At 34.6% G+C, this 24187-nt stretch overlaps 1 protein-coding gene across 28 annotated transcripts; it reads left to right on the forward strand.

The window, feature by feature from the left end:
* Window positions 1–6573: 6573 nt before the first annotated feature.
* On the forward strand, window positions 6574–22374 carry LOC18445214 (phytyl ester synthase 1, chloroplastic). 28 transcript variants are annotated; one of them, XR_016049951.1, is made up of 15 exons: window positions 6574–6648; window positions 6776–6848; window positions 7464–7955; window positions 8894–8945; window positions 9969–10024; window positions 10914–11072; window positions 11427–11531; window positions 13057–13163; window positions 14342–14463; window positions 15666–15774; window positions 18181–18314; window positions 18443–18812; window positions 20448–20561; window positions 21008–21096; window positions 21859–22374. XR_016049951.1 is itself a non-coding variant. In XM_020674167.2 (15 exons), exons 3-15 carry the CDS (start codon window positions 7481–7483, stop codon window positions 22157–22159), a joined length of 2190 nt encoding a protein of 729 aa, XP_020529826.1. In that variant the 5' UTR covers window positions 6574–6648; window positions 6776–6848; window positions 7464–7480; the 3' UTR covers window positions 22160–22374. The 28 variants fall into 28 exon arrangements, 7 of the variants coding, with proteins under 7 accessions (XP_020529826.1, XP_011627415.1, XP_020529825.1 ...); XR_016049965.1 differs by having other exon boundaries at window positions 18206–18314; XR_016049961.1 differs by having other exon boundaries at window positions 18206–18314; window positions 21011–21096.
* Window positions 22375–24187: the final 1813 nt, after the last annotated feature.

Raw genomic sequence — 24187 nt, forward strand, 5'->3', positions numbered from 1 at the left:
GATTTTTTTAGTATTTATAAATTTACTCAATCCGCACTATTTAGAATTTTGAATTTTATAATTAAGGGTAAAAGCAGATTTTTAGCTATTTTAAGAGTTTCCATCATAAGAATTGAATATTTTAGCAGCATTTGAAAATGTGCCTTACTTTGATCGTTTAAGGTGGGTGCTACACATAAACCCCACCTGTAAAAAGTATTTAAATGGTGGTTTCAAAATGAATTCAATACTTCAGATAAAATAGCAACTTTTGCGTAATGGAGTTAGTGTCCCATGTGCTCCTGTAGTTTTAGACACACTACTGAATTCCGTGTCCCAGCATAGATCCCAAATTTCATTAAACACTAGGGATGCAAAGGAATTCTCTGGTGTCACGTGTGCCCCTTATGTATGAACCTTATACTAAGGTGTACATTAAAATATCATCCAAAAAAGTTGTTTTGATGTTGAAAAGCCATACATTTGATGATCTAGATATTAAGATATATAGATATAAAAATAAAAATGATTCCAAATCCTAAAATAATGTGTTTTGTAATACACTTAAACCGTCCATTTTTTAAATTTTGAAGTGTATATATGTCTACTAGATCTACACTATTTTTAGAGTTTTAAATTTCATAATTAAGGTGAGAATAGACTTTTAGGTTATCGTAGGGATTCTTGGTATTGAAATCAGTGTTTGTAAAATTGAACCGGAGCAGTTAACCAGACATGGGCCTAAAAGCGGTTTAACCAGTCTAACTGGTAAACCAACCAATTAAACCGTTCTAACCGAACAAGTCCTGAGCGGTCAAAAAATTGTTGGAAAAACTAAAAAAGATACAAAAAAATCTATTAAAATATGAAAAACATATAAAAAATGATTAAAACAAAAAAAACATTCAAATGAAGTTGAAAATTAATGTAAAAAATAGATTTAAAAGAATCAATTTGTACGTTTCTTTCAATTTTCTGAAAAAGATGGAAGAATGTAAAAGTGAGTATTAATGACCAAAAAAATTTCTAATCTTCACGATAATATAAAGAATATTAAAAAATACATTATAAACCAAATTCTTTATTTTTAGGATTTTATATACATTTTTTTTAAAAAAAAAAAATACCGAAAACCAGATTGCCCTATTTTTATTGAAATTACATGTTTTAGCAAGATTCAAGGTCATGTACAAGTCATGACAGGCGTCCTAAAATGGTTCTGAGATCTCTTCTCGGGTTCCATCAAAATTCAATTTAAAGGGACATAGTTGGGGGAATAGATGTTGATTTGTCTTGCATTCAAGGCAAACTCACCTTGTAACACTTACCCAAAATACTCATGGGATAACTCTTTGTTTTTCATATTTAATGGGATATTAATCCTCAATTTTAAGAAACCTTTAGTATAGGATATCTCAGAGTTTATGAGGATATGGACTTCTGTTCTTTGGGGGTTTCCTTATTTTCTATATAAAGTCTATATTAGAGAAGGAAAGATTCAGAAAATTAAAATTTTGAGGGTTTTCTAAAGAAAAAATTGTAGAGAAAAGAAAGCTTAGTAAGAGATTGAGTTTTGTCTCTGGTTTGCTAATTCTGTCATTCTCTTTTTTTTGTTATTTATTTTCTGTTTTATTGGTTTGCTAATTCTGGCATTCTCCTTTTTTGTTATTTATTTCCTTTTTTATTTTTTTTGTTTATTGCTTATTACTTGTCCCCCTCCTTTAGCCATTTAATGTGGTGTACTGATGTTAGTATATCTCTTCCCACTTTAAGCACCAATGGAAAGCTGCCCTAATATTAATCCACTCTTGAATTTGATTTTAAGAAAGAGTGCAATTTGCGGCTCTTTTTGTTTCTTTGACCCATCAATACACCGATTTTCTCCTGCAAATGGGCTATTATTTGCACTTTCAATTGACTAGATTTTTCTTTAAGGACTTGGCTTTTTCAAAAACACTGAACTGATATAGGGAGTAGGGTTTGGGTATTGGTGGTTTAGGGGGCTGATGCTTCAACTGATAGCGGTTTGGGTATCAGACCGCTATCAGTTGAGGCAGATGCCTCAACATTACGTCCCACCTTCTATTTCCACTATTAACAAATAAAAAATAAAAAATAAAAAAGTTTTTCACAAAGGATTTTTATCGAAAGCTAAGTCACTGAAAGGAGTAGTAGGAGTATTGAATTTGATTCCTCTGGCTGCCTTAATACGCTATTGACGACCTGAAGATGATAAAAGAGTTCATATTATTGTTCCAAAAGAGATCACTTTCAGAGGGGACGTTGGGCCCATATACACAAGAAAGAGCCCATTTTAAAGAAAATTGTTTAATGCGGGAGGGGCGGCATTTTTGCATTTGTGGTATTTGAGGTATAAAGCATCCATTTTAAAGATGGATTCAAATATGTGGTCCATCTAAAAACAATTGAAACTAATGATCCAAATGTTTTCTTAATAGAATTATTACTTTTAATTTTTAAAATTTATTTATTTTTTCATACTCATGATCTTCATGTTAGAGATTACATATCCTTAAAAATTAAATAAAAAAATCAATCTCAAAAATAAATTTTTAAGAGGTAACTCATTTCTACATGGACTCATAGAAACCGTGTCCCCATTTTAAATCCATTTCCGAGCCCTCAGTGTGCACTATCTCAACCACTTGCCTACAAAAAAAAATCAAGCTGTCAAGGTTCCTAGGACCCATTTCACCAAAAGTCCCTACACTTGGGACACCAATAAACTAAACTGCATTTCTACCACGAATAGGGTGCCGATCACACGGTGGAGAAAAGCTCTTTACTTGGAGCAGGTATTTGGTTTCTCATGACCAACCAGTTCCGCCATCACCCAAACCCCTTACATTTCGAGAAGAAATGTAAAGGGTTTCTTGTCTTTCTCTATGGGCTGATCTCCATCCTCAATTTCCAATTCACGGCGGATGTCGAAAAAGGGAGCATGATTGTGATTTCCAATTCACGGCGGATGTCAAAAAAGGGAGCATGATTGTGATTTCCAGTTCACAGCGGATGTCGAAAAAGGGAGCATGATTGTGTTTAATAAGTAATCCATTCCAATATTACATGGGAAAGATTTTTATGCTTCCCCTACAACATAAAAGATATAACTTCTCCTTTCATCCAACTGTCCAATTTAGGTCAAGTGAGCCATTAATCATTTGCTATCATCTCAATGCGGCGCCCTTAAATAAAATATTAAAAAATATTTTTGATAGAATATAGTGACCATAAGGCTCAAAAATTGGTGTCAAAATGTTTTTATAAAAAAATAAAAAATAAAATAGTATGGAGAGTGACATTGTAATTGGGGCCATCTAAGTTGTCCATTTAGAAGGGCCAATTGGATAGTGAGAAATATAGAAGTTTTATGCAGTAGGAAAAGCAAATAAAGGTTGCCCATATTCCATTCTATGTCCTCTTATTCCCTTCTCCAAAAGGCATAACTAATGTTTGCTTCTAATAAATATATTTTTTCTCATTTCTTAAAAAAAAAAAAATTGGAAGAAAAAGAAAAGAAAAGAAAGATAAGATGTGGAGTTGGATTCACGTGGCGTCTTTTTTCACATAAAGTCACCATAGTTGAGAAAAGCTTATCTAGCCCTTTTTAAATTATAATATAAAGGTAAAGGTTTATATAAGGTTGAGGCCCTAAACAATCAAACTAAGGCACACCTCAAAAATTTACTAAAACAGGTTCTTTCGATGCTTAAGAATCCTCAAATCAAGCACCTCGACCTCAAGATGTATAGAGATGATAAAGAATAGATTTCAAGTATTAAAAATAGTGCATCTTGTAATGAAAATTTTTGGACCGTCAATTTTTAAGTGACTATAGATATGCTTAATCTACACTATTTTTAAAGCTTTAAATTTTATAATTAGAAATGAAAACAAATTTTCAAGCCATCCCAGAGATTTTTAGCACTGAAACATCTTTCAATATTATTTGAAGGTATGTCTTACTTTGATTGTATAGGGCCGGAGCCTTATACAAATCACACCCTAATATAAGTGATTTGGATCTTCTATATAAGGTCACGCAACATGAGAAAGAGTTCTCATATATTGCTGTTTCTACGTGCAAAAATAATGAAGGAAAATTTTTATATAAGGTTGCAACCTTAGAATGTAGAATTAAAGATGTACCTCAAAAATCTATTGAAAAATGTTGTTTTAATATTGAAAAACCTTCTAATTGATCATCTCGACATCGAGATGTATGAATATGATAAGAAAAAAGATATCGAGTTTCATAAATAGTACATCTTGCAACACATTATCTAGACCGTCCATTTTTAAGATTTTCATATGTTTATAGATCTACTTGATTTTAATCATTTTTGAAATTTAAAATTTATAATTAAATATAAAAATAGATTTACGGATAATCTTAAAAATAATTTACATCAAAATTACATGTTGTGATAAAATTTGGAAGTGGGCCATGAATCGCTTAAAGTTGCAACCTTAAAGAAACCACACCCATAAATAAATGTTGGAAAAAGTTTATATAGGGATGTTACCTTATAATGTAGAACTACGGATGCCCCTAAAAAATTCCTTTGGCCGATCATCATCGAGATGTATCACTGAGAAAAATAAAAAGATTTTAAGTATCAGAAATAGTGTATTTTACAACATATTATCTACACCGTCAATTTTAAAGATTTTCATATTTTTATAGTTCTACTTGATTTTAACCAGTTATTAAATTTAAAATTTTATAATTAGATATAAAAATAGATTTTGAGATAATCCTAATAATATATGGGCCAACTTTCTATGCTTCCCCTACAACATAGAAGTTCTATCTTCCCCTTTATCCAACCGTCCATTCTGAATGGAGGGCTAAGATTGTCCCAATCACAATGTCACGTCTCTACACTATTTTTTTTTTATTTTTTTTTTCTATAAACTATTTTGACACTAAATTTTGGATGTCCATTCCTCTATTAAACTTGGACTAATGAAAAATAAAAAAAAATATTTTCAATAAAATAAAATGATCAAAATACTTTTGAAAGTTTCAAGAGGTATTTTGGTCTATCAAAAAACTATTTTTAATATTTTTTATAGGTGCATCCCAACGACACGTATCAAATTTCATATTCATACAATTAATATAAAAAAATTAAAAATAAAATACTTTAAGATGCCAGATCTAAGATTAAACGATGAATAACTCCCTTAATCAAAATTGAACGGTCAGATAGTAAAAAGATGATTGGACTTCTGGAGAAAAATAAAAATTTTTCTCGTAACATACTAGATCAAACCTACGCACATGATAAAATTTAAAGGGGTACCGTACCTCTACTCCTACGAAAATAGTACATGATTATTCCGTTTGCCAACGGCACCATAAATGTTACATTGAAGGCGAAGTGATTGAGAACACGTTTCCGACATCCTTTTGTGGCATTTTCAATAAGAACGGCAAATGGCTTACAACTTGGACTCACTTGTAATTTCGCTCTTTGATTTTTTAGAGAGTACCGGGGCTGTTAGCGCCTACGGATTTACATCACCAAATCCAAGGTTCAATTTTTACCCCTTTTTTTTCCACCTTCCCATGGGGCGATCTAGCTACTAACAACTCTGTTAGATGTTTCAGTTCGATCGGTATTAAAAATATATTGAGAAGTTTTTAAAAATAAAAAAATTGATCAATAATGTATTTTTTATATTATAGTAAAAATTAAAAATAATTTTGATCATTAATACTCATTTTAATTTAAAAATCGATTTTTTAAAATTTATTTTTTATTAAGGTTATGTGTTTTCTTTTAATCCTCCTTTAAACCAGTCGTTAGCTTTCCATGGACCAAAAAAGCCCATTAAAGAGGTAGAAAAAAACCACCCGGAGAGCCAGTTCCCGGTCATTCGCTTTCAAAAGATGGCCACTGCATTATTTGTGAGAAAAAAAAGGCCAAGAAAATAAGTGACAAAAACAAAGGGTGTAGTTTGTATGGAGCCTAGGTTCTAAACAATCAAATTAGAGCCTACCTTCAAATAGTATCAAAAAAATTTCAAATAGTGTCAAAAAAATATAGTTTCACCACTGAAAATATTTGTGTTAGCTTTAAAATATATTTTTATATTTATTTATAAAGTTTAAAGCTTCAAAAATAGTATAGGTCGATAGATCTATGAAAACTTGACAATTTTAAAAATTGACGGTTCAAAAATACTTACAAAATACACAATTTTAATAATTAAAATCCATTTTTTTTCATGTATATACATATTGATGTCGAGATAATCAATTTGAAAATATTTGAGAGGAAGAGCATCCACCTCTAGTAAAATTTGTGAAGTAGGTTTAAATTTGATTGTATAGGGGCTCGGCTCCGTATAAGCTTGAGCCAAGACAAAAAAGCCACCCATTAAAGAGAGAGACAGTTCCCACTAATGTGCCTTTCAAAAGACGAGACGGCACGGCACACATTAATTATTTAGCGATTGAAAGAGGAGAGAGAAAATCACTGCTCTACCCATGAGAAATCCGAAGAGAGAGAGAGGGAGGCTTTTGTCGCCAACCCAACGAGGGGGGACTCGGCACCCGTCGCAGTCCTTGTCATTTAGAGAGAGAAACAAACGCTGGGAGAGAGAGGGGTTATTTGTTTGCTGCTCTGGTATTGGCAGGTTCGTTTTGTCACGGCACCTTCTATTGTTGTGTTTGGTCCAAGAACTCGTGCTCTCTCTCGCTCTCTCTCTCTCTCTCTAAAATATTTTCATATTTTCTCTGTAAATGTAAAATGGGTGGTCTTAGAGGAGGACAGCATACACATGTCCCGAAAGGAGCGATGCAGAGCCTCTGTCCAAACCGCTCATTTTCTATTCAGGTAATAATATTTTTCTTGGTCCTTCTCTCCCTACACGACAAGAAAGAGAGTGAGCTCTCTCACTCTAAAATCCCCCATTCTATTATTAATTTTTTCACATTGGGTTGTTCTGACCAGACAGTTATGACGAAGCCCCAATTTTGTTTTCCATTCATCCAATTGTAAGGTTATTATCTGATTTTTCTCTTAATAATTTTAGGTGCATGAATCCCCAATTCAGACATTCATATTTTCTTTGAATAGTCATCTTACCATTTTCTCTCTCTAAGGTTTTTGCATTCAATACGCATCTTTAAAAATTAAGGACATTGCGTAGTGGTGGTGCTGTGTGGTCTGAAAAGCATGAGGTCAACTCTTTTTAGTGTTTTTTTGGTTGTCGACTGACTACTCTATTTAAGGGAGTTTGTGACTGCTCTTTCTCTCACTAGTCCTTTGTTTTCATTTTAGTTCATGTTATACTGTTAAATTTGCACGGGGAGGAGAAGGCATGAAGTGAATAGGGGGATTTTTTTTTGGATTAAATTGGAACTTAGGCTTTGAACTGCTGGATTGATACTTTGGGGTGCTGTTTTATCTTGTTTTAGATTGACATTACGATTTTTTGCTGTTGAATAGGCATTCTTGCGGCCTAAATGGCACCAACGATGGCCCTTGGTACTCCTCATGCTCCAATTGGGATCAGGGTTTTGGAATACTTTTCTAATCCATGTGGGTTCAATCTTATTCCCAGTTTTAATCCTTTATTTTCGAGTAGAAATCGATATTCGATTTCAAAGACAGGGAGTAATGCTTTGGTGGATGGGCGATCCACCACTTTGTCTTTGGAAAAAGAGAATAAGGAAGAGAAGTTGATTGGGTTTGAAGGCAATGCGAGAGTTGTGTCTGAAAGGGAAGGAGAGGGAAAGGATAAAGAGTTGAAAGTGGAGAGTGGTGTTAGGGGGTTGGAATTGTTAGAAGATGATCTTAGCTGGGAAGTTCAAAGTGTGAAAGACTTTTTCGATAGGTCGAAGGAGTTTACCAGGCCGGATGGTGGACCACCTCGCTGGTTTACCCCTATTGAATGTGGGTGTCCAATGAAGGATTCTCCGGTTTTGCTCTTTCTGCCTGGTACATGTTACGGAGCATTTTATTTATGGACATCAATACATGTTTGTTGATGTCTTTTGTTAAGTGTTTGTTTATTGTTTAATGTAGTTGTTTTTTAGTTCTTGTGTGGTTATTCTTGCTCCATAATTATATTTTAGATGGAATACCTGCTTTTCATTATTGTGCTTGTTTGTTGTCAACTTTTTGGATGAAAGCCAACAATCAGTGTAAATGTAGGTTGGCCTTTTTTATTTTATTTTTCTTGTTTTTTTTCGGGGATGGAGAATTTATAGAAGGCAATACTTAATAACTCTCGACTTGAATCAAATAGTTGCTTTTTTGCCAAAGGAGAAAGTTTATATAGAGCCGAGGCTCTAAACAATCAAATGAGAGCCCACCTCAAAAATTTCACTAGAATAGGTGGTTTTGATGCCCCAAATATCGTCAAATTGATCATCTCGACATCAAGATGCATGGACATGAGAAAAAAATGGATTTCAAGTTTTGAAAATAGTGCATCTTGTAACGTATTTTTGGACTGTCAATTTTCAAGATTTTCAAGTTTTTATAGATTTGCTCGATCTACACTATTTTTGAAGATTTAAATTTTATAATTAAAGATGAAAATATATTTTAAGGCTATTACAAAGATTTCCAACATTGAAACCACATTTCTCGACACTATTTGAAAGTGCGCTTTACTTTGATTGTTTAGAGCCTCAACTCTATAGAAACCGCACCCCTTTGCCAAATGATGTTCATGGCTCATGTGGTGAATGCCCTTAGTCTATTTGCTTTGAGCTCTTTCTTTTGCCGATTATTCAAGCTACTTGTTGGCTCAAAACAATGCTGGTGAATTGAGAAAATTTTATGGTTTTTTTGCTGTAATTCTTGTCCTGTTCCATTAATGGTTTGATGCTCCTTAATCGAATATGATTATTTGAAATTTAATATCGTAGGAATGGATGGCACTGGTTTGGGGCTCATACTGCATCATCAAGCTCTTGGGAGGTAAGGGTTTGTGCGTTTGTGTTGCTTTTCAGTATACATACGTGGGTACCTATGTACAAAAGTACAAAACTACAGTCTATGTCAATGCATGTTTTTTTTCTTGTTTATATATATGTAGGTACCTACAAAACTACATAGATGCATTCACAATTTCACAACTAAGTATAGGTGTGCAGCGGTGTGTATGTGCGTGTAGGTGTATATGCATGTAGGCTTATATATGCATGTGGTTACGCTCATGCTATATATGCATATGGGTATTTGTCTATGTCTATTCTCATTTGTTTTTTGTGCCTATGGCTTACATTATGGTTATGTGTGTTTGTATTTATGTATGTATGCTTGTATGTCGATATGTATTTATGTATACATATAGATGCATGCATGCATCGGCGCTCTCATGTTTTATGTTCCTTAAGTGAGTTTATTTACTGGGTTCTTTAACTCTAGAATTAAATGGCTTCTCTGTCTTGGAGTTGTGAGATGTATGCTCTTTGATGTATAAATGAACTCTGAGGTTTCTCAAAATTTGCTTTGGGTACAAACGCATATTGCTATGAAATGAATATTTAAAAAGGCAATCCACATTTGACTGTGAAAATGAATAGAATGTTCTTGCAAGCCAGAGTAGCATATGGGTATTCTAATCCTTTTCGGCCATTGGTTACTCATTTTAGGATATTTCTTCTCTCCACGTAATTATGGATTACTTTGGACTTTGGAGAATTCCAACTTAGGGTATGTTGGCACCAGAGAAGAGGTGCTTAATTTGATTTTTAGTAGAAAGAATGGTGGTTCTTCCCTCTTATATGGTAAGATATTAATGTTATGATGGTCCACATCACAAGAGGGGATTCATGTTTTTAATTGAATTTGTACATATACATATTAGTGGCTGCTTAAGACATTATACTACTCCACGTCACTATTGTGTCTGAGTGCAAGAATTAGTGTGGGTGGAATAATTTGTAATGAGGGCTGCTTATTAAAGGTGAACTAATCCCTTATTAACTTTAAGTGCAGGATTTTTGATGTTAGGTGCATGCACATTCCTATTTATGACAGAACACCATTTGAAGGTTGGCGACTCAATTCTTCTCTAGTAGTTCATATGACAAATTTATTGTTCTGTCTTCTGATTATATTGTGGATGCTGTTATATTCTTTTCACCTTCTTCCATTAACCTTATGTTCTTCTCTACGTGTTGGAGTACTCGGTTGAGCAAATTGATGAAATTGAACTGCCTTAAGGGCAGTGTTGACATGTGTGATGGAGACTATGCTACAAGCTTTAGAACCCGATCAAGTCCACGTTTGACTTGACCTAGAATGGGCTGGGATCATTGCAGGCTGTTAGCGATAAGCAAAGCAGTTTCGGGGCTAACGAGAAAGTCGTTTGGGGACTTTGAATAGTGCATAATTTTGCACAAGTTACACAAATATGAGGGTTCCAACTTACAGGTAGCATTAGCAGCATTGGTAGCTCATGAAGAGCTTCTAATGATGCTCACAGCTAATGTATGGCAAATTGGCAACAAAGTTTGATGGATTTTCCTAAGTTTACAGGTGGCCTGATGTCACCTTGAATGGACTACCATGGATTATATTGAGAAAGGGCAACATGTGTAAAAATTTACAAATTCGTACTCTTCTAAAACTGTTAGAAAAATATGCGTTCTTCATTAGGCCATTTTTATTTATTTATTTACTATTATCATGTAAGGATGGACTTACTTATATTCTGTTATTTAATTATTGAAAAGTTTATGTTGAATTTGATATGTTCTTAAGAAGTTCTTATTGGGTTTCTAACAGCTTTGAGAATGCCTATTTGCAATAAGAATTGTAGTGCCTGTACTTAGCAGTTTATGTTCTCATTGCATTGGGCAATGTTTATTGTTATTCATTGCTGGACCTTCTTTCTATGTTATTTAGTCTAGATGGATAATTGGGGTTTCATGGATCCAGGGCTAGTAAAATTTGTTGAAGATACAGTGAGGTTAGAGCATGCACTCTCTCCAGACAGACCAATATATCTTCTCGGAGATTCTCTTGGAGGATGCCTTGCACTAGCTGTTGCGGCTCGTAATCCTGCGATTGACCTTGTATTGATCCTGTCCAATCCTGGTAAATGATGATCTTGGCTTTTTGTTTTGCAAAAAGAAGTCTGGAATCTATCTTATTTTTAAAAATATGTTTACATATGCTTTTTTTCAATGCTCTATGAAAAACAAATCTAGTTCTTGGGGTCATTCACATCTGACAAAGTGATGGGCAGTGATGAATGATGTATGATGATGGAGAGAGAAAGGGATGCACTGTTTGTGTCATGTCCTGTTCTGGTCTCTCCATTTCCGTCTTTCATTTTACTTTTATGGTGGTGACTCCATTGGCATGTGGTTTTGCATTGGATCGTACCTCACTTTCCGGGTTTACATTTGTGATATGGATTACATGGTAACCCATTTCCTGTTGTTTCAGCAACATCCTTCGGAAAGTCACAACTGCAACCTCTATTACCTTTGATTGAGGCTGTACCAGCCGAGCTACATAGTGCCATTCCATATCTTCTAAGCACCATAATGGGTATATTGTTGGAACTCTTTCACTTAAAACTCCATGATAAACATCTCATGCATGTAATGGATGTTCTTGAAATGGGTGTATGATAAAGTAGCATTATCTCTAATTGTCATTTGAGCTGGCTGCAAGTATTTTACATAAATGAGGCTGGTATCCTACAACATTATTGCATATTAACGGTTTTAGACTTATCTCTCATCAACTAATATGTTTCAAGAGGTTTTGCTAATTTGTTTTTTAGAAGAAGACTAACTTAGGCTTTGCTTTGCTTTGTGTTTTGTTTAGTCATGGAGCCGGAATGAAATCAATATGAAAATTTAACATAATTGATGATGTTTAGTCTTGCTCTCTATTGTAGGCCTTACACTAAACAATTCACAAACACAATAAGCGTGAAATGATCAAAGCTAGAGATTGTTGCGACCTTGTGATTACTACTACCTGTTTGAGGGGACTTACATCCTGAACTACTTTACTTATGTATCATATGCCCATAGATTTGAAAAGCATCCTAATCTGTGTCTTGTAATTTGTTTACACTTAACTAGAGGGACTTTTACATGGGGTGCAGTTTAGATCAGAATCCCTATATGCGCCTGTTTCTTTTTTGTGGCACTTTGGACAATTGCTGATAAAACTTGATAGGATTTAGAAATTGAATGATTCTTTTGATTAGTTTAGGGATAACTCCGTTATCTTTGGAAACATTATTACTGTTTTCCTAGTTTTTATGTGAAAATTGCAAACATCTCTGGGTTGACAGGCCGAATTTTTTTACTTCAAAATCATGACTCTGAAAGAGCTTCATAAGTGTGCCGTTCTATTTGGTCTAATTCAGCTTGACTTGATAAAAATGAGCTGCCTGTTTTTGTCATTATGAATGGACTACTGCCTGCTTTTCTCAGTATGAATGAACTACAAAATACAATTTAACTCGCATTTTTGTATATTAAATTGTTTACTATAAGACAATTTACCTTTGATACAAGTAGGTTAGAATCACCGCTAGCCATCTGGTGTGAAATCGGGTGGCTATGGGTGTGTCCTTTTTCCATACAAGGTTTGAGAAAAAATTTCTTGGACTTTGAGCACGGTCAATGGGATGCCCCCTGTCACCCGATTTCACATATGATGGCTAGGGATGACTCTAAAAATAATTGGTCTCATTTCATACTTTCCCTTTTGCATACATTGTGGGCACTCTTTGCTGCTCATGTTCATGAGAAATGAATTTTTGCAGATACTCCTTTGTTACTTGGCCTGATAGTTCTTTCATTCTTAGTTTTCTGCAATGGCAGTAGGTTGCCATTTCTTGTGTTGTATAACATTTTCTCCATGACTTTTGGACTATATTCATAGATTGAAGTTTCCATTCATAATATGAAAGTGTGTTATGCACAAGTTCTTTATTAGTTATGAGCTGAGTATCTTAATGCATGGTTGGAGTGTATCTTTCTTATATCTTAGCATCCTTATATCGTCCACCTCCAGGCTGTTTGGGTAATTACTTTCTCAATGACTTGTTTAGGTGATCCTGTCAAGATGGCAATGGTTGATGTTCCAGAGGGGCTTTCTCCTCCAGAGATGGTGGACCAGTTATCAGGCAGTCTTGTTGCCTTGTTACCCTGTCTCTCTGTAATTATTGAATCAGCACTTATTTCCTTGTTTATTGTTTTTTAATCATTTCTTTTTCTTGTAATATGTTGAGTTACCTTGTGTTTTTAATGAAGCCTCCTAAATTCAGTAATGATGTAGAATTGTGGCCTAGATTCACCATAATAAAATGCTTTTGTAAGTTTCTTCAAAATGTTCTTTTATCATTTAACTATCATTTTTTTCAATAACTAAAAGAAGCTATAATTGGTCACTAGGAATGCACTTTGTTATAGTTGTAAGTCAGCTTCTCCACTATACTGCATATGGTTTAAAAGCTTTACTACTTGAAACGCTCTTCTTTAAGCCATCGTCAAACTCGTGGATGATTATTTTATGATTTGAAATGTATCTAGTTGCAATGAGCGAATGTTGTGTGAAATCAAATGACCTGCGGTCTGATCATACCTTTTTATCTGCTTATGGGTAATGCTCATGAACTACAGGAAAAGATGAAAAGCTTAGTGACTTAAGAAGGTTGAGGCGGTTAAGAAGTATTTTTTTAGCAGTAGTGGTGGTTTTGTTGTATGTGATGTGGGAGGTTATAAATTTTTTGGGAATACACAAATGTAAATATCAATCTGGTGATAATTTCTGAGATAATGTACACAACATAATATCGGGGTGTCACATCGTATAGATAATGTTTTCTCTATACCAAATTGCCAAAACACCCTCACACAATTAAATGACAAAGGTATCTCTATATAACTACTCAACCACACCAACCATTGCATAGAGCTCAAATTAGCCTTGACAATTGAACCAATGAGAGTTTGTCTACCAACAAACAAGTCAAGCTTTAGTTTACAGTTTTTGTGAAAATATTTGTGATAATGCATCTCGACTGATATGAGGCAAAGAAATAACGTTGGTTGTGAAATGAACCTGAATGAGACCAAATGCTTCTTCTATATGTCCTGAAATGAGTATGGGACGGGATGCAAATTTGATCAATGAAACTCATGCTATCTTCATAAAGTGATGGGAGTTTATAGGCCAAGATTGAAGAATTTGATAACTCCTCACATGGTGAAACGGTGATTATGAAATAGAGTATTTGAAATGTTGTGATATACTATGGAGTACTAAACTTCTGTATATATCATGTCAAAAGACAGTTTCTCTGATGCAGCCTAGTTGTTTGTCTTTTCTACCAGGCTTTGTCAGAAATAATACCAAAAGGAACACTTGCGTGGAAGTTAAAGCTACTTAAATCAGCTTCCTCTTATGCCAATTCTCGTCTTCATGCTGTCAAAGCTGAAGTTTTGGTGCTCGCCAGGTTTCTAACTCAACCGGATATATATGTTTACTGAAATACCTCTTGTTATGGATTATTAATTGAAATTATTGCTTGTTTATGCCCTTCATATATGTTCTTGTCCTGGTTAATAAAGTTGATGTTTGAATTATCATGCTTTAATTCTTTTTTGTCATGCTTTAGATCCTCTCTATCCCATACAAACTAATTTTCAGACCACAGGACCAAAGGTCCCTTGATATCACTATTTTCAGGCTACACATTTTTATTGATTCTTGTTTTTCTGGTGGGTGCCAATATGCGCTATCATTCACCATTATTACTGTTTGGTTGACTGTGTTATGTATCTAAATTTGAAATGTTTTGACCAATAAAAAGCAGCTCTTGGGATTAGTGTTTATTTTGTTATCATCATTAGAAGGCTTCATTCCCACATTCTTAAATATCAAGGACATATTCTCAATGTACATAAATATCGTTATTCAGTCGCATTAGTAATGAGTTAAGCATATTTTTATCTGAATTGTGAAATGGCACTTTTACTTGATGTCTAGTTTTGTCAATTAGCACTTCATTCTGGAGTACATCCTTCAACTATTTGAAATCAGAAGCAATATACCTCATTTTTTTTATATTGCACTTTTTCTCTGTTCAGACTTTTATTAGGTGTAACTACTGGAACTTGTGATGGTTCAAACCAACTTATTCTTGTGTCACCGTAGTATTACAATAATCTATTCGGTGTGGTTTGTATGAGGCTGAGGCTCTAAACAATCAAAGTAAGGCGCTCCTTCTAATAGTGTTGAAAGATGCTGTTTCAATGCTGGAAATCTTTGTGATGGTCTGAAAATTGATTTTCATCTCTAATTATAAAATTTTGAATTTCAAAAGTAGTGTAGATTAAGCAGATCTATGAACACTTAAATGTCTTGAAAATTGACGGTCCGAAAATGCATTACAAGATGCACTATTTCTAAGACTTGAAATCCATTTTTTCTCATGTCCATATATCTTGAGGTCGAGATGATCAATTTGAGGAGATTTTTGGCCTTCAAAACAACTTCTTTTAGTGAATTTTTGAGGTGCGCCCTAAATTGATTCTTTAGAGCCTCGCACTTATATAAACTTTTTCCTAATCTATTTGATGACATGATTTCTGTTAATGGTATTAAACATTAATGTCATGTGCAAGCTCAGAAACTTAGTTGTTATCTGTATGTCAGTGGCAAGGACCAAATGTTACCAAGTATGGAAGAAGCGGAACGACTTCGCCATACATTACCAAACTGTAGAGTTCGATTCTTCAAGGATGGTGGCCATGCAGTTTTATTGGTATGAAATGGGTAAATGAGATTTTCTATTCATTTTCTTAAATTTTGTGATGTTGTCTAAATCGTTATCTAATCCTTTTAATTCCTCGTTGACATAACACACTGTCAACTGCATTAGAAGATTTTTGTATTATTTGCAATCTAGAAGTTAAATGCTAAAGGGAATTTAGGTTCCCTTCATAGGAAAAGTCTTTTTTTTTTTGTTGATTTTTGATGATGGAAAGAGGAGAGCTTTCTGAAGAATTACGAAAAACTATGACAATCTTATGAATATGATGGATAAAGAATTCATTCAATGCACTGAATGAAAAAGAGAAATTAGATCTTTGGAAGAGTATGATGAATAAATTGGTAGGTTGAGAGTTGACACCATTGTTCGCAAAATCGCCCATTAGGATGATCAACCGGTATTTAAAAAAAACAAATTAAAAAAAAAATATATAAATTCTCAAAAATAAGGAATTTGATTTGTAATGCATTTTTAAATATTCTTTACATTATGGTAAAGATTAAAATTTGTTTTGGTCATTAATACTCACTTTTATATTTTTCCATCTTTTTTAGAAAATTTAAAAAATAGCTTGAAAAATATAAAATGGGTTAAAATCCATTTTTTTCATTATTTTTCAACTTCATTTGAATGTGTTTTGTTTTAATCATTCTTTATATTCTTTTCATATTTTAGTAGATTTTTTTATATATTTTTTTAAAAAATTTAACACTTTTTTGACCACCCGGAGCTTGCTCGGTTAGAGTGGTTGAATCGGCTGGTTAGCCAGTTTGGCCGGTTAAACTGCTTCCAGGCCCATGTCCGGTTAACCGTTCCTGTTCAATTTTGCGAACATTGGTTGACACTAGATTTTGTCTTCAGTCTTGCAGTGTGTAGCAGGAACCTAGGAAAACCGAATACGATGATCTATTGCTGAAATCTTTTGTTTACAGTACAGATTAAGAAATGGATATCTTATGTCTAAATGACTTTTAAGCATCCTGAAGTCTAGTGGTCTTGAGTGCCAATGTTGTTCTCTATTTTTGGATCACCAAATGGATCATTCAACCATTTTTTGATAAAAAAGGAGAATAGGAAAATTGGGGAGTAGGGGTGGCAATGGGTCAGGTCAGGTCTAGATCGACCTTGACCTAGACCCGACCTAGGCCCCACTCGACTGGAATTCACCCGGACCTGGGTTTGGTCCAAGTGACTTGGACCGAACCTGACCTGGACCCAAGTCTAGAAATTTTAAAAAAGAAAAGAAAGATATTCTATGTATTATTTAGTATATATTTTTTATATTTTATGCTGGTTCGGGTGGGGTCGGGGCAGCCCAGACGCGGAGCCAACCTGATAGGGTCCATGCCAGACACGAACCCTACCCGCCGGGTCCCAAACATCGGCTCAGACCTGGTTCGGACCGACCCGATCCAATTGCCACCCCTATTGGGGAAATGAAAATTAGAATAAGAGTTTAGAAACATAACAAAACCACAAACATAAAGAAAGAGCAAAAAAGAAAGAGAAAAATTGTAAAAATTGTTCATATGATTTTAAACATATGTTCATTTTACATTACTTGCTAAAAGTCCAGTCTCCCCTGCAAGATGTGCTTTTTATCGTTTGAACTTACCTTCCTGAAACTGTGCATCCGAACCCTATGTGGAGGTGGAGTAAGGGGCTGTGTTAGCTATGATTATGAGATACTATGAAGTATGCTGTAGTGGTTGATCTCGGGCTTTTGAATTTTTTTCATGTCCTCAATGGATGTTGCTAAGCTTCACTTAATTCGATTGCTTTGATTCTGTGGATTTACAGTAGATTTGTGTAACCATTCACCAGAAATTTGTGGGTTGGAATGGTTGGAAGATGGGCCCAATTTTTTTCTGTTAGTTTATATGTGCTAGTCATGGGTGTTTTGACCTTTGTATGGGTGCTTGCACGTAATGATTCTGAGTGGAAGTCATTTGCACAAATTCTAGTCTATATTTATGAACCTTGAATGGCTTTACAGATTCTTTATATCTTGCATCTTGCTTTAAAACTGGACGAGTTAGATTTTGCCTAGTCCCAGCTGTGAAGAAAGTTAGGTTTCTGGTTAAAAATTTGTGACATAAAACTTGCCTGTGGCTTGAGGAATATTAAATCCTGAAATTGTTCATCAACTGTAGTTCTTTATGTCAGTGGTATCGATGTATTTCATATAACTTGAGGATCGAGTCTCTATTGAGATGAATAATGGTATGCTCTTGAGTGTGTGCGCAGATCATTAGTTGGCACAAAATTCCTGAACCATTATTATATGGTTGATCGTACAATAATCAAAATATTCACAGATGTAAACTTCTTAATGTTTGAAATTTAGTTGGTAAGAGTATTATCTTTCTTAATGACATGAAGCCGTTATTGACACAGGAAGATGGTATCAATTTGTTGACAGTTATTAATGGTGCCCAAGTTTATCGTCGTTCAAGAATTCGTGACTTTCTCTCGGATTTCCTTCCACCTACTTTAAGTGAATTCAAGAAAGTATATGAACAACAGAATGGGTAATTGTTCTTTTCTTTTTCTTTTTTTGATAGGAATGGGTAATTATTCTTTTGATTTCATATGATGTAAGAAAATTCCCGTTACATTTGGTTGCTATGCTTAATGCTCTAATTTCATTATTTTTTAGTTGGTTTCATCAAGCTGTCAATCCAGTGATGCTTTCAACTATGGAAGATGGAACAATCGTGAAGGGTCTTGCTGGATTTCCCGATGAAGGTCCTGTTTTATTCGTTGGTTATCACATGTTGATGGGACTTGAGTTGTCTCCCCTTGTAGGGGAAATCCTGAGAGAGAAGAAAATACTTCTGCGAGGCCTTGCTCATCCATTATTATTCTCAAAACGCTCTGAGAGTTCTACCCAAGATCCATCGTCATTTGATGCGATCAGGAATTTTGGTGGAGTGCCTGTATCACCAAGCAATATTTTTAAACTTCTTTCAAGAAAAGCTCATGTTCTTTTGTACCCAGGCGGTGTACGTGAGGCTCTTCATAGAAAGGTAAGCTGTTTCACTTGACTTTACTGGTAGTGTAGTTATGTTTCTAGTCTATGATTGATTCTCATTCATTACCAAATACATGGCTCAGGTATTATTTTTGATGCTATAGCAGTCATAAGATATAATATCTATGGTTTGTCCCATACATATCCGATTAGAAAGTATATCATATGCATGATGTGTATCTTACATGATGATAGCTGGGTTAAGGGGGGTGACAATGTGATTTGCATTCTGAGGATTGACGGTGGTAGCTCTACCTGATTCTGTGATTTGCATACTACAGTTGATCTTCACCTCCTTCCGTGATAATCTATGGTGGACGCCTTGCTTGTATTTTATAGAGAATATACAAATCAAGTGTCTGATTCTTTTTCAATTTAGTTTAGGAGGCTTCTGTTCTTAAAACATATTTCACTGTTTGGTGGCAGTAATATTCCCATCTATGTTCTCAGTGGGAATAAGATAAATATGGGTGTGAATTGTGCAGCCCACTAATTTTCTTACACACTTTAGCCAGTACAATATATTTTTATAGGAATCCGACCTTTTTTTAGATATAATATCTCAATCAACTTTAACCGTGTTCTTTGACAAACACTGATTATGTAAAGCTCATAATAATGCTTCCAACCTCTGTAGGCTTTGTTGATTGTCGATTGACAAACACTGATTATGTAAAGCTGATAATAATGCTTCCAACCTCTGTAGGCTTTGTTGATTGTCGACTTTGTTGTGACTTGCTCCCATACTTCAAAAATTAAAAAAGCATGGAATTTTATTATCATGAGTTTGAAAGTGCGCACTCATTAAGTATAAGGAAGGAAGCCCTGACTGAAGAGTTACAAGACAGCAGGTAAGATGTGTTGCAAATATTCGTTCTCATCAGGCTAGGTTGTCAAAAAGAGATTGGCCTCACATTCATAAAGGAAAGAAAAGGCATAGCATTCTAAACCCATGATTATGCATTTTTTCTAATTTAGGAGCCTCACCTTTCTTTGATGGGTTCTGATCTTTTATCATACTATTTCATGAACTAATGCAATATTCTTTTCCAATGACTCAGAATTTTAGATTGCCTGTGAATATTTTTACTTAGTTATTGTGATTCCTTGTATCTGTCTGAATGATCCCAATAGAGTGTCTTCTAAAGATGTATTTGCTCTCTATCTGTAAACTTTTCTGTCCACCTGGCTTTGAAAAATATATATGCACACTAATCTCTTTAACCATCTTTTTTATATATTAAAAAGAAAAGAACCGCTTTAACCATTGTCATGCAATAATATTGGTTCAATAGTTGGGTGTTTCTTGAACCGTTGGATATGTGTCAACTTGCAACTCATGATTGGCATATAGCAAGCATCGACTATTCTCTCGTTTTTTTTTTTTTTGCCCTGGGGGGGGGGGGGGGGGGGGGGGTAGATCAGTGCGGATTACAGGCCCGTACCCATTTTTAGAAATAGTCAACTTTTGAATATGTCGTTCCTAACAGTGTTTTCATATTATAACAGTTGGCTATGAACCATCTATGTATTTTTCTTGGGGATATTCCACTTGTACCCCTATATACTTATTTGTTTGTTGGCAAAGTCTTAACTTTCTAAAGTGATATAATGTGTTTGATGGATGTAGGGTGAAGAGTATCAGTTGTTCTGGCCGGAGCGTTCGGAATTTGTGAGAATGGCAGCTAAATTTGGTGCCACTATAGTGCCTTTTGGTGTTGTTGGAGAAGATGACATCGTGGAAGTAAGCTCTTAAAAGTTTACTTTGGCAGTCTGTAAAATTTCAATCCGATATTGGGGAATTTACTGATCCTATTCGCGTCAAACACCATTTAGAACAAGAAAAAAAGATCCTGTTCATAGCAACCTAATATCTTTTTAGTGTAAAAATCCTTAAAGTTCTGCATTTATTGAGATTATCTTTTATGACTAGGAAAATGAACTTTTTTAAGTAGGAAAATAAATAATCTTTTAGTCTTCAATCTTCTCTTAACTATCACTTGAATTTGTTTTGATAGCGTGGAATTAAACATGTGATTTTGGTCGGTGATTTGGTTCACGATGGGATTATGCATATTGTCTTAATTCATCAGGACCCATGTTCCAATCATTAGTTTGACATTCCTTTATGCTATAGCTTATGATATTTGTCATATCTCGATTGTTAGTCTGATCTAGTCCTTTTTGTAGTAGTTGGTTGTTGATTACAATGATTTGATGAGCTTCCCTCCAGCTAGAGACTTCATCAAGCAAGGAAATAAGGAGCATGTCAGATTAAGGTATTCTTTAAGTGTGTGCTCATGCTTGATGTCTTTCATTTTAAGCTGGGAAAGCTGGGTTTAGGAAGGTTCCTACAACTTTATATAAAATATATTGAAGTTAAATAAATGCTACAATTGTTAATCTGATGTAGTTTTATGTATTATCATGTCAGAATGCTCTCAAGTGCTCGAGTCTTGATTTTGATAATCATTTTTATGTATTTTCTTTTATTTTCTCTTGTATTACATTATTTATGACATGGATCCTTTTCTGATCGGCTTAGCTTATTATGAGAATATTAAGGTATGACCATATGTAACTATGTTTGGGATGAAGATTACTTCAGCTTAGTTGAACTTCCTTTTAAAAAAAAAAAGGTTATTTCAGCTTAAAATTTCATTACTTGGTAACTTAAATATCATGTGTGAAGGTTGTAATTGTCAATGCTTGATGAAATCCCCTGTGAATTATACGACAAGCTTATGAACAGGTGAATATTTGTGACTTAGTCGAAGGGGTAACTACTTGTATATTTGAGTTTCAAAAATTTATTTGCCCCCATGCAATTAACCTTCCTAAGTGTAACACTGTTATTTTTACATATTTGCATGCACCTTATACAAATCAGCTCTCCCTTTATTACTCTGCATCAATTACCTTGGTAAAGCACAACAGATAGTTACCATTTCCTTGTATAACAATCATCAGTGTACACATATCCAAAGAATTTTAAAAGCTTGAAGAGCTATTTAAGCTTGTGTTTCGGCTTGTGATAACAGGACTGATGTGACTGGGGAGTTAGCGAACCAAGACATGTATTGCCCTGGGCTTTTGCCAAAAATACCTGGGCGATTTTATTATTTGTTTGGGAAGCCTATTGAGACTAGAGAGAGAAAGGCTGAACTCAGAGACAAAGAGGAAGCACATAAGCTCTACGTGTACATAAAGTCAGAGGTGGAGAACATTATGTCCTTCTTAAGGAAGAAGAGAGAGGAGGACCCTTACAGGAGTTTATTACCGAGGGCTTTATATCAGGCGACATGGGGTTTCACTAAGGAAGTCCCCACATTTGAGCTATGAAAGGCTGGTATGAAGGTGTATTTTATCACTTGTTGGTTGTATAGTGGTGAGATAAGATGTGCAATTCAGAGGATATTCATATTAAATCTGATGGTTTCATTCATTTATCTTCTTCAGGCTTCTGCACTACTTGGTTCAATTGATTGCCTCAAAAATCTTGTACAACAGTTATTAAGTTTAAATGCTAAAGCTTGTGCCTCTGGCCACATGAGTGATATCTTTGACGAATTTCGCTAAAATTGACAAATTTTGGATACTTTAAACCTACTTTATTTTTACGGAATCTTGTTGCTCATGCATTCAACTTGCCTAACTATACAGACATGCCCTCATGACCGACCACAAAAGAAGATGGAAATTAAACAACTCCGATAAAGAACATGAAGTTCAGAAACTAAGTCTTTTGCTTAATTAGTAAAGCACTTTTTTAAAAAGCATTCATGCAATGAACAATCTTTTTGTATGCTTGGTTGCTTAGAGAGAGAAGGGGAAAAGAGATACGAGAGATTCACATAAAAAAATTTCTTATTAATTAAATAAAATATATAGAAATCTAGAAGGGGGCACACGTTTTGTGCTTTGGAGAAAATGATGGCAAGTGATATAAATAAAATATATAGAAATCTGGAAGAGGGTTCGTTTTGTGTTTTTTTGAAAATGATGGCAAGTGATATCTTTGGAATGTCAATCAACAAGTTTCTTTGAATGTTTCACGACTTTTCAAACTTTGGCATAATTTTCACTGTGAAAAGAGTGAAGGAAATTTTAAGTTCATTGGACATGTATGCTGAAAATGTATCTTTTGTTTCTGGTGTTATAATATTTTGTTCTTCCTTCATGTTTCCTTACCGGTTATAAGTATATGTAATTTTAATTCTTCCCAAAGCATTTCTGAGGTAACAACAATATTGCAAAAATGACATATTTTAGAAATAATAGCCCTATAATATTGGAAAAAAACTATTTTTTAATGAAAACTCATTAATTAATTAAATGAAATGAAATGAAACTCTTGGTTTTTAAACACAGAAGATTTGAAATCTTTATTTAATATTATTGCAATCAGCGGGCTCAAAATCTTACCATAATGCATGGCCTAATGGCATCCACCCCGGCATTTGGAGGGATGATTGGGTCTGTCTGGCGGAACTTGGAGGGATCATTGGGTCTGTCTCGAGCAGTCGAAGAGCAACTGGAAGGGACTTTAAATTTAGCCGCACCAACCATGGTATAATAATCTTTTCTTTTTTTTTAATTGAATCAAACCCAATTATCCCATGCATGGTGCGTCTTCTTTTTATACCTCCTAGAAGTGCCATCACTATTTTTTTTTTTTTTTTTGACAAATGTTCGAATCTTTATTAAATAACTTAAACAAAGCAAATCACATCAGAAGACACAGACAGAGAAGGCAAAGAAGTGCCTCCTTTAACGAGGGAGTCTGTTATATAGTTGGCTTCACGATAAACATGCCAACTAAATCCATGATTTCCAACCAAAGAGACCGAAGTAGTCATGGGGTACACGATTTCTTAATACACAAATTAATAACATTTAGTGAGTCACCTTCGTAGATACAACAATGAGCGAGATTTTTAGATATAATGAGCTTCAAACCTTGTAATAAAGAAGCAAGCTCCGCATGATTAGCCGTAGCAACCTCAATAGGACCCGCATAAGAAATAATGGTCTCACCAAGCTCATTGCCTAGAACACCTCCTATGCCAGCCAAACCTGGATTACTGAGAGAGCTACCATCGAAATTTAGTTTGAAACGGTCTGTCTCTGGTGGAGACTAGAAGCAACACGAACGCATCTTCACTTTACCCCTGAGAAACAAATTTTGCAGATTAATGAAGACGTCCGCTTTAAAAAGGCCCGAACATTTTTTTGTGACCGAATACCATTGCCAAAGGGAATGCTTTATATTGTCTAACAACCAGTCAAAGGAATGCTAATACCATCAAAAGTACACCTATTCATTTCCTTCTAAATTTCCGAAACCACTGCTCCTCGAGCAATACACCA

This window comes from Amborella trichopoda, chromosome 2 (genome assembly GCF_054954075.1).
Source record: "Amborella trichopoda isolate Santa Cruz 75 chromosome 2, AtrichopodaSantaCruz75HAP2 v2.0, whole genome shotgun sequence".
Lineage (NCBI taxonomy): Eukaryota > Viridiplantae > Streptophyta > Magnoliopsida > Amborellales > Amborellaceae > Amborella > Amborella trichopoda.

What these genes read in the sequence shown, in the direction of transcription:
- LOC18445214 (XM_020674167.2), top strand. Translation starts at nt 7,481, where the DNA reads ATGGCACCAACGATGGCCCTTGGTACTCCTCATGCTCCAATTGGGATC. An exon ending in TGACAGAACACCATTTGAAG is followed by an intron (nt 10,025 to 10,913) that starts GTTGGCGACTCA and finishes TCATGGATCCAG; the next exon opens with GGCTAGTAAAATTTGTTGAA. An exon ending in GTGGCCATGCAGTTTTATTG is followed by an intron (nt 15,775 to 18,180) that starts GTATGAAATGGG and finishes TTATTGACACAG; the next exon opens with GAAGATGGTATCAATTTGTT.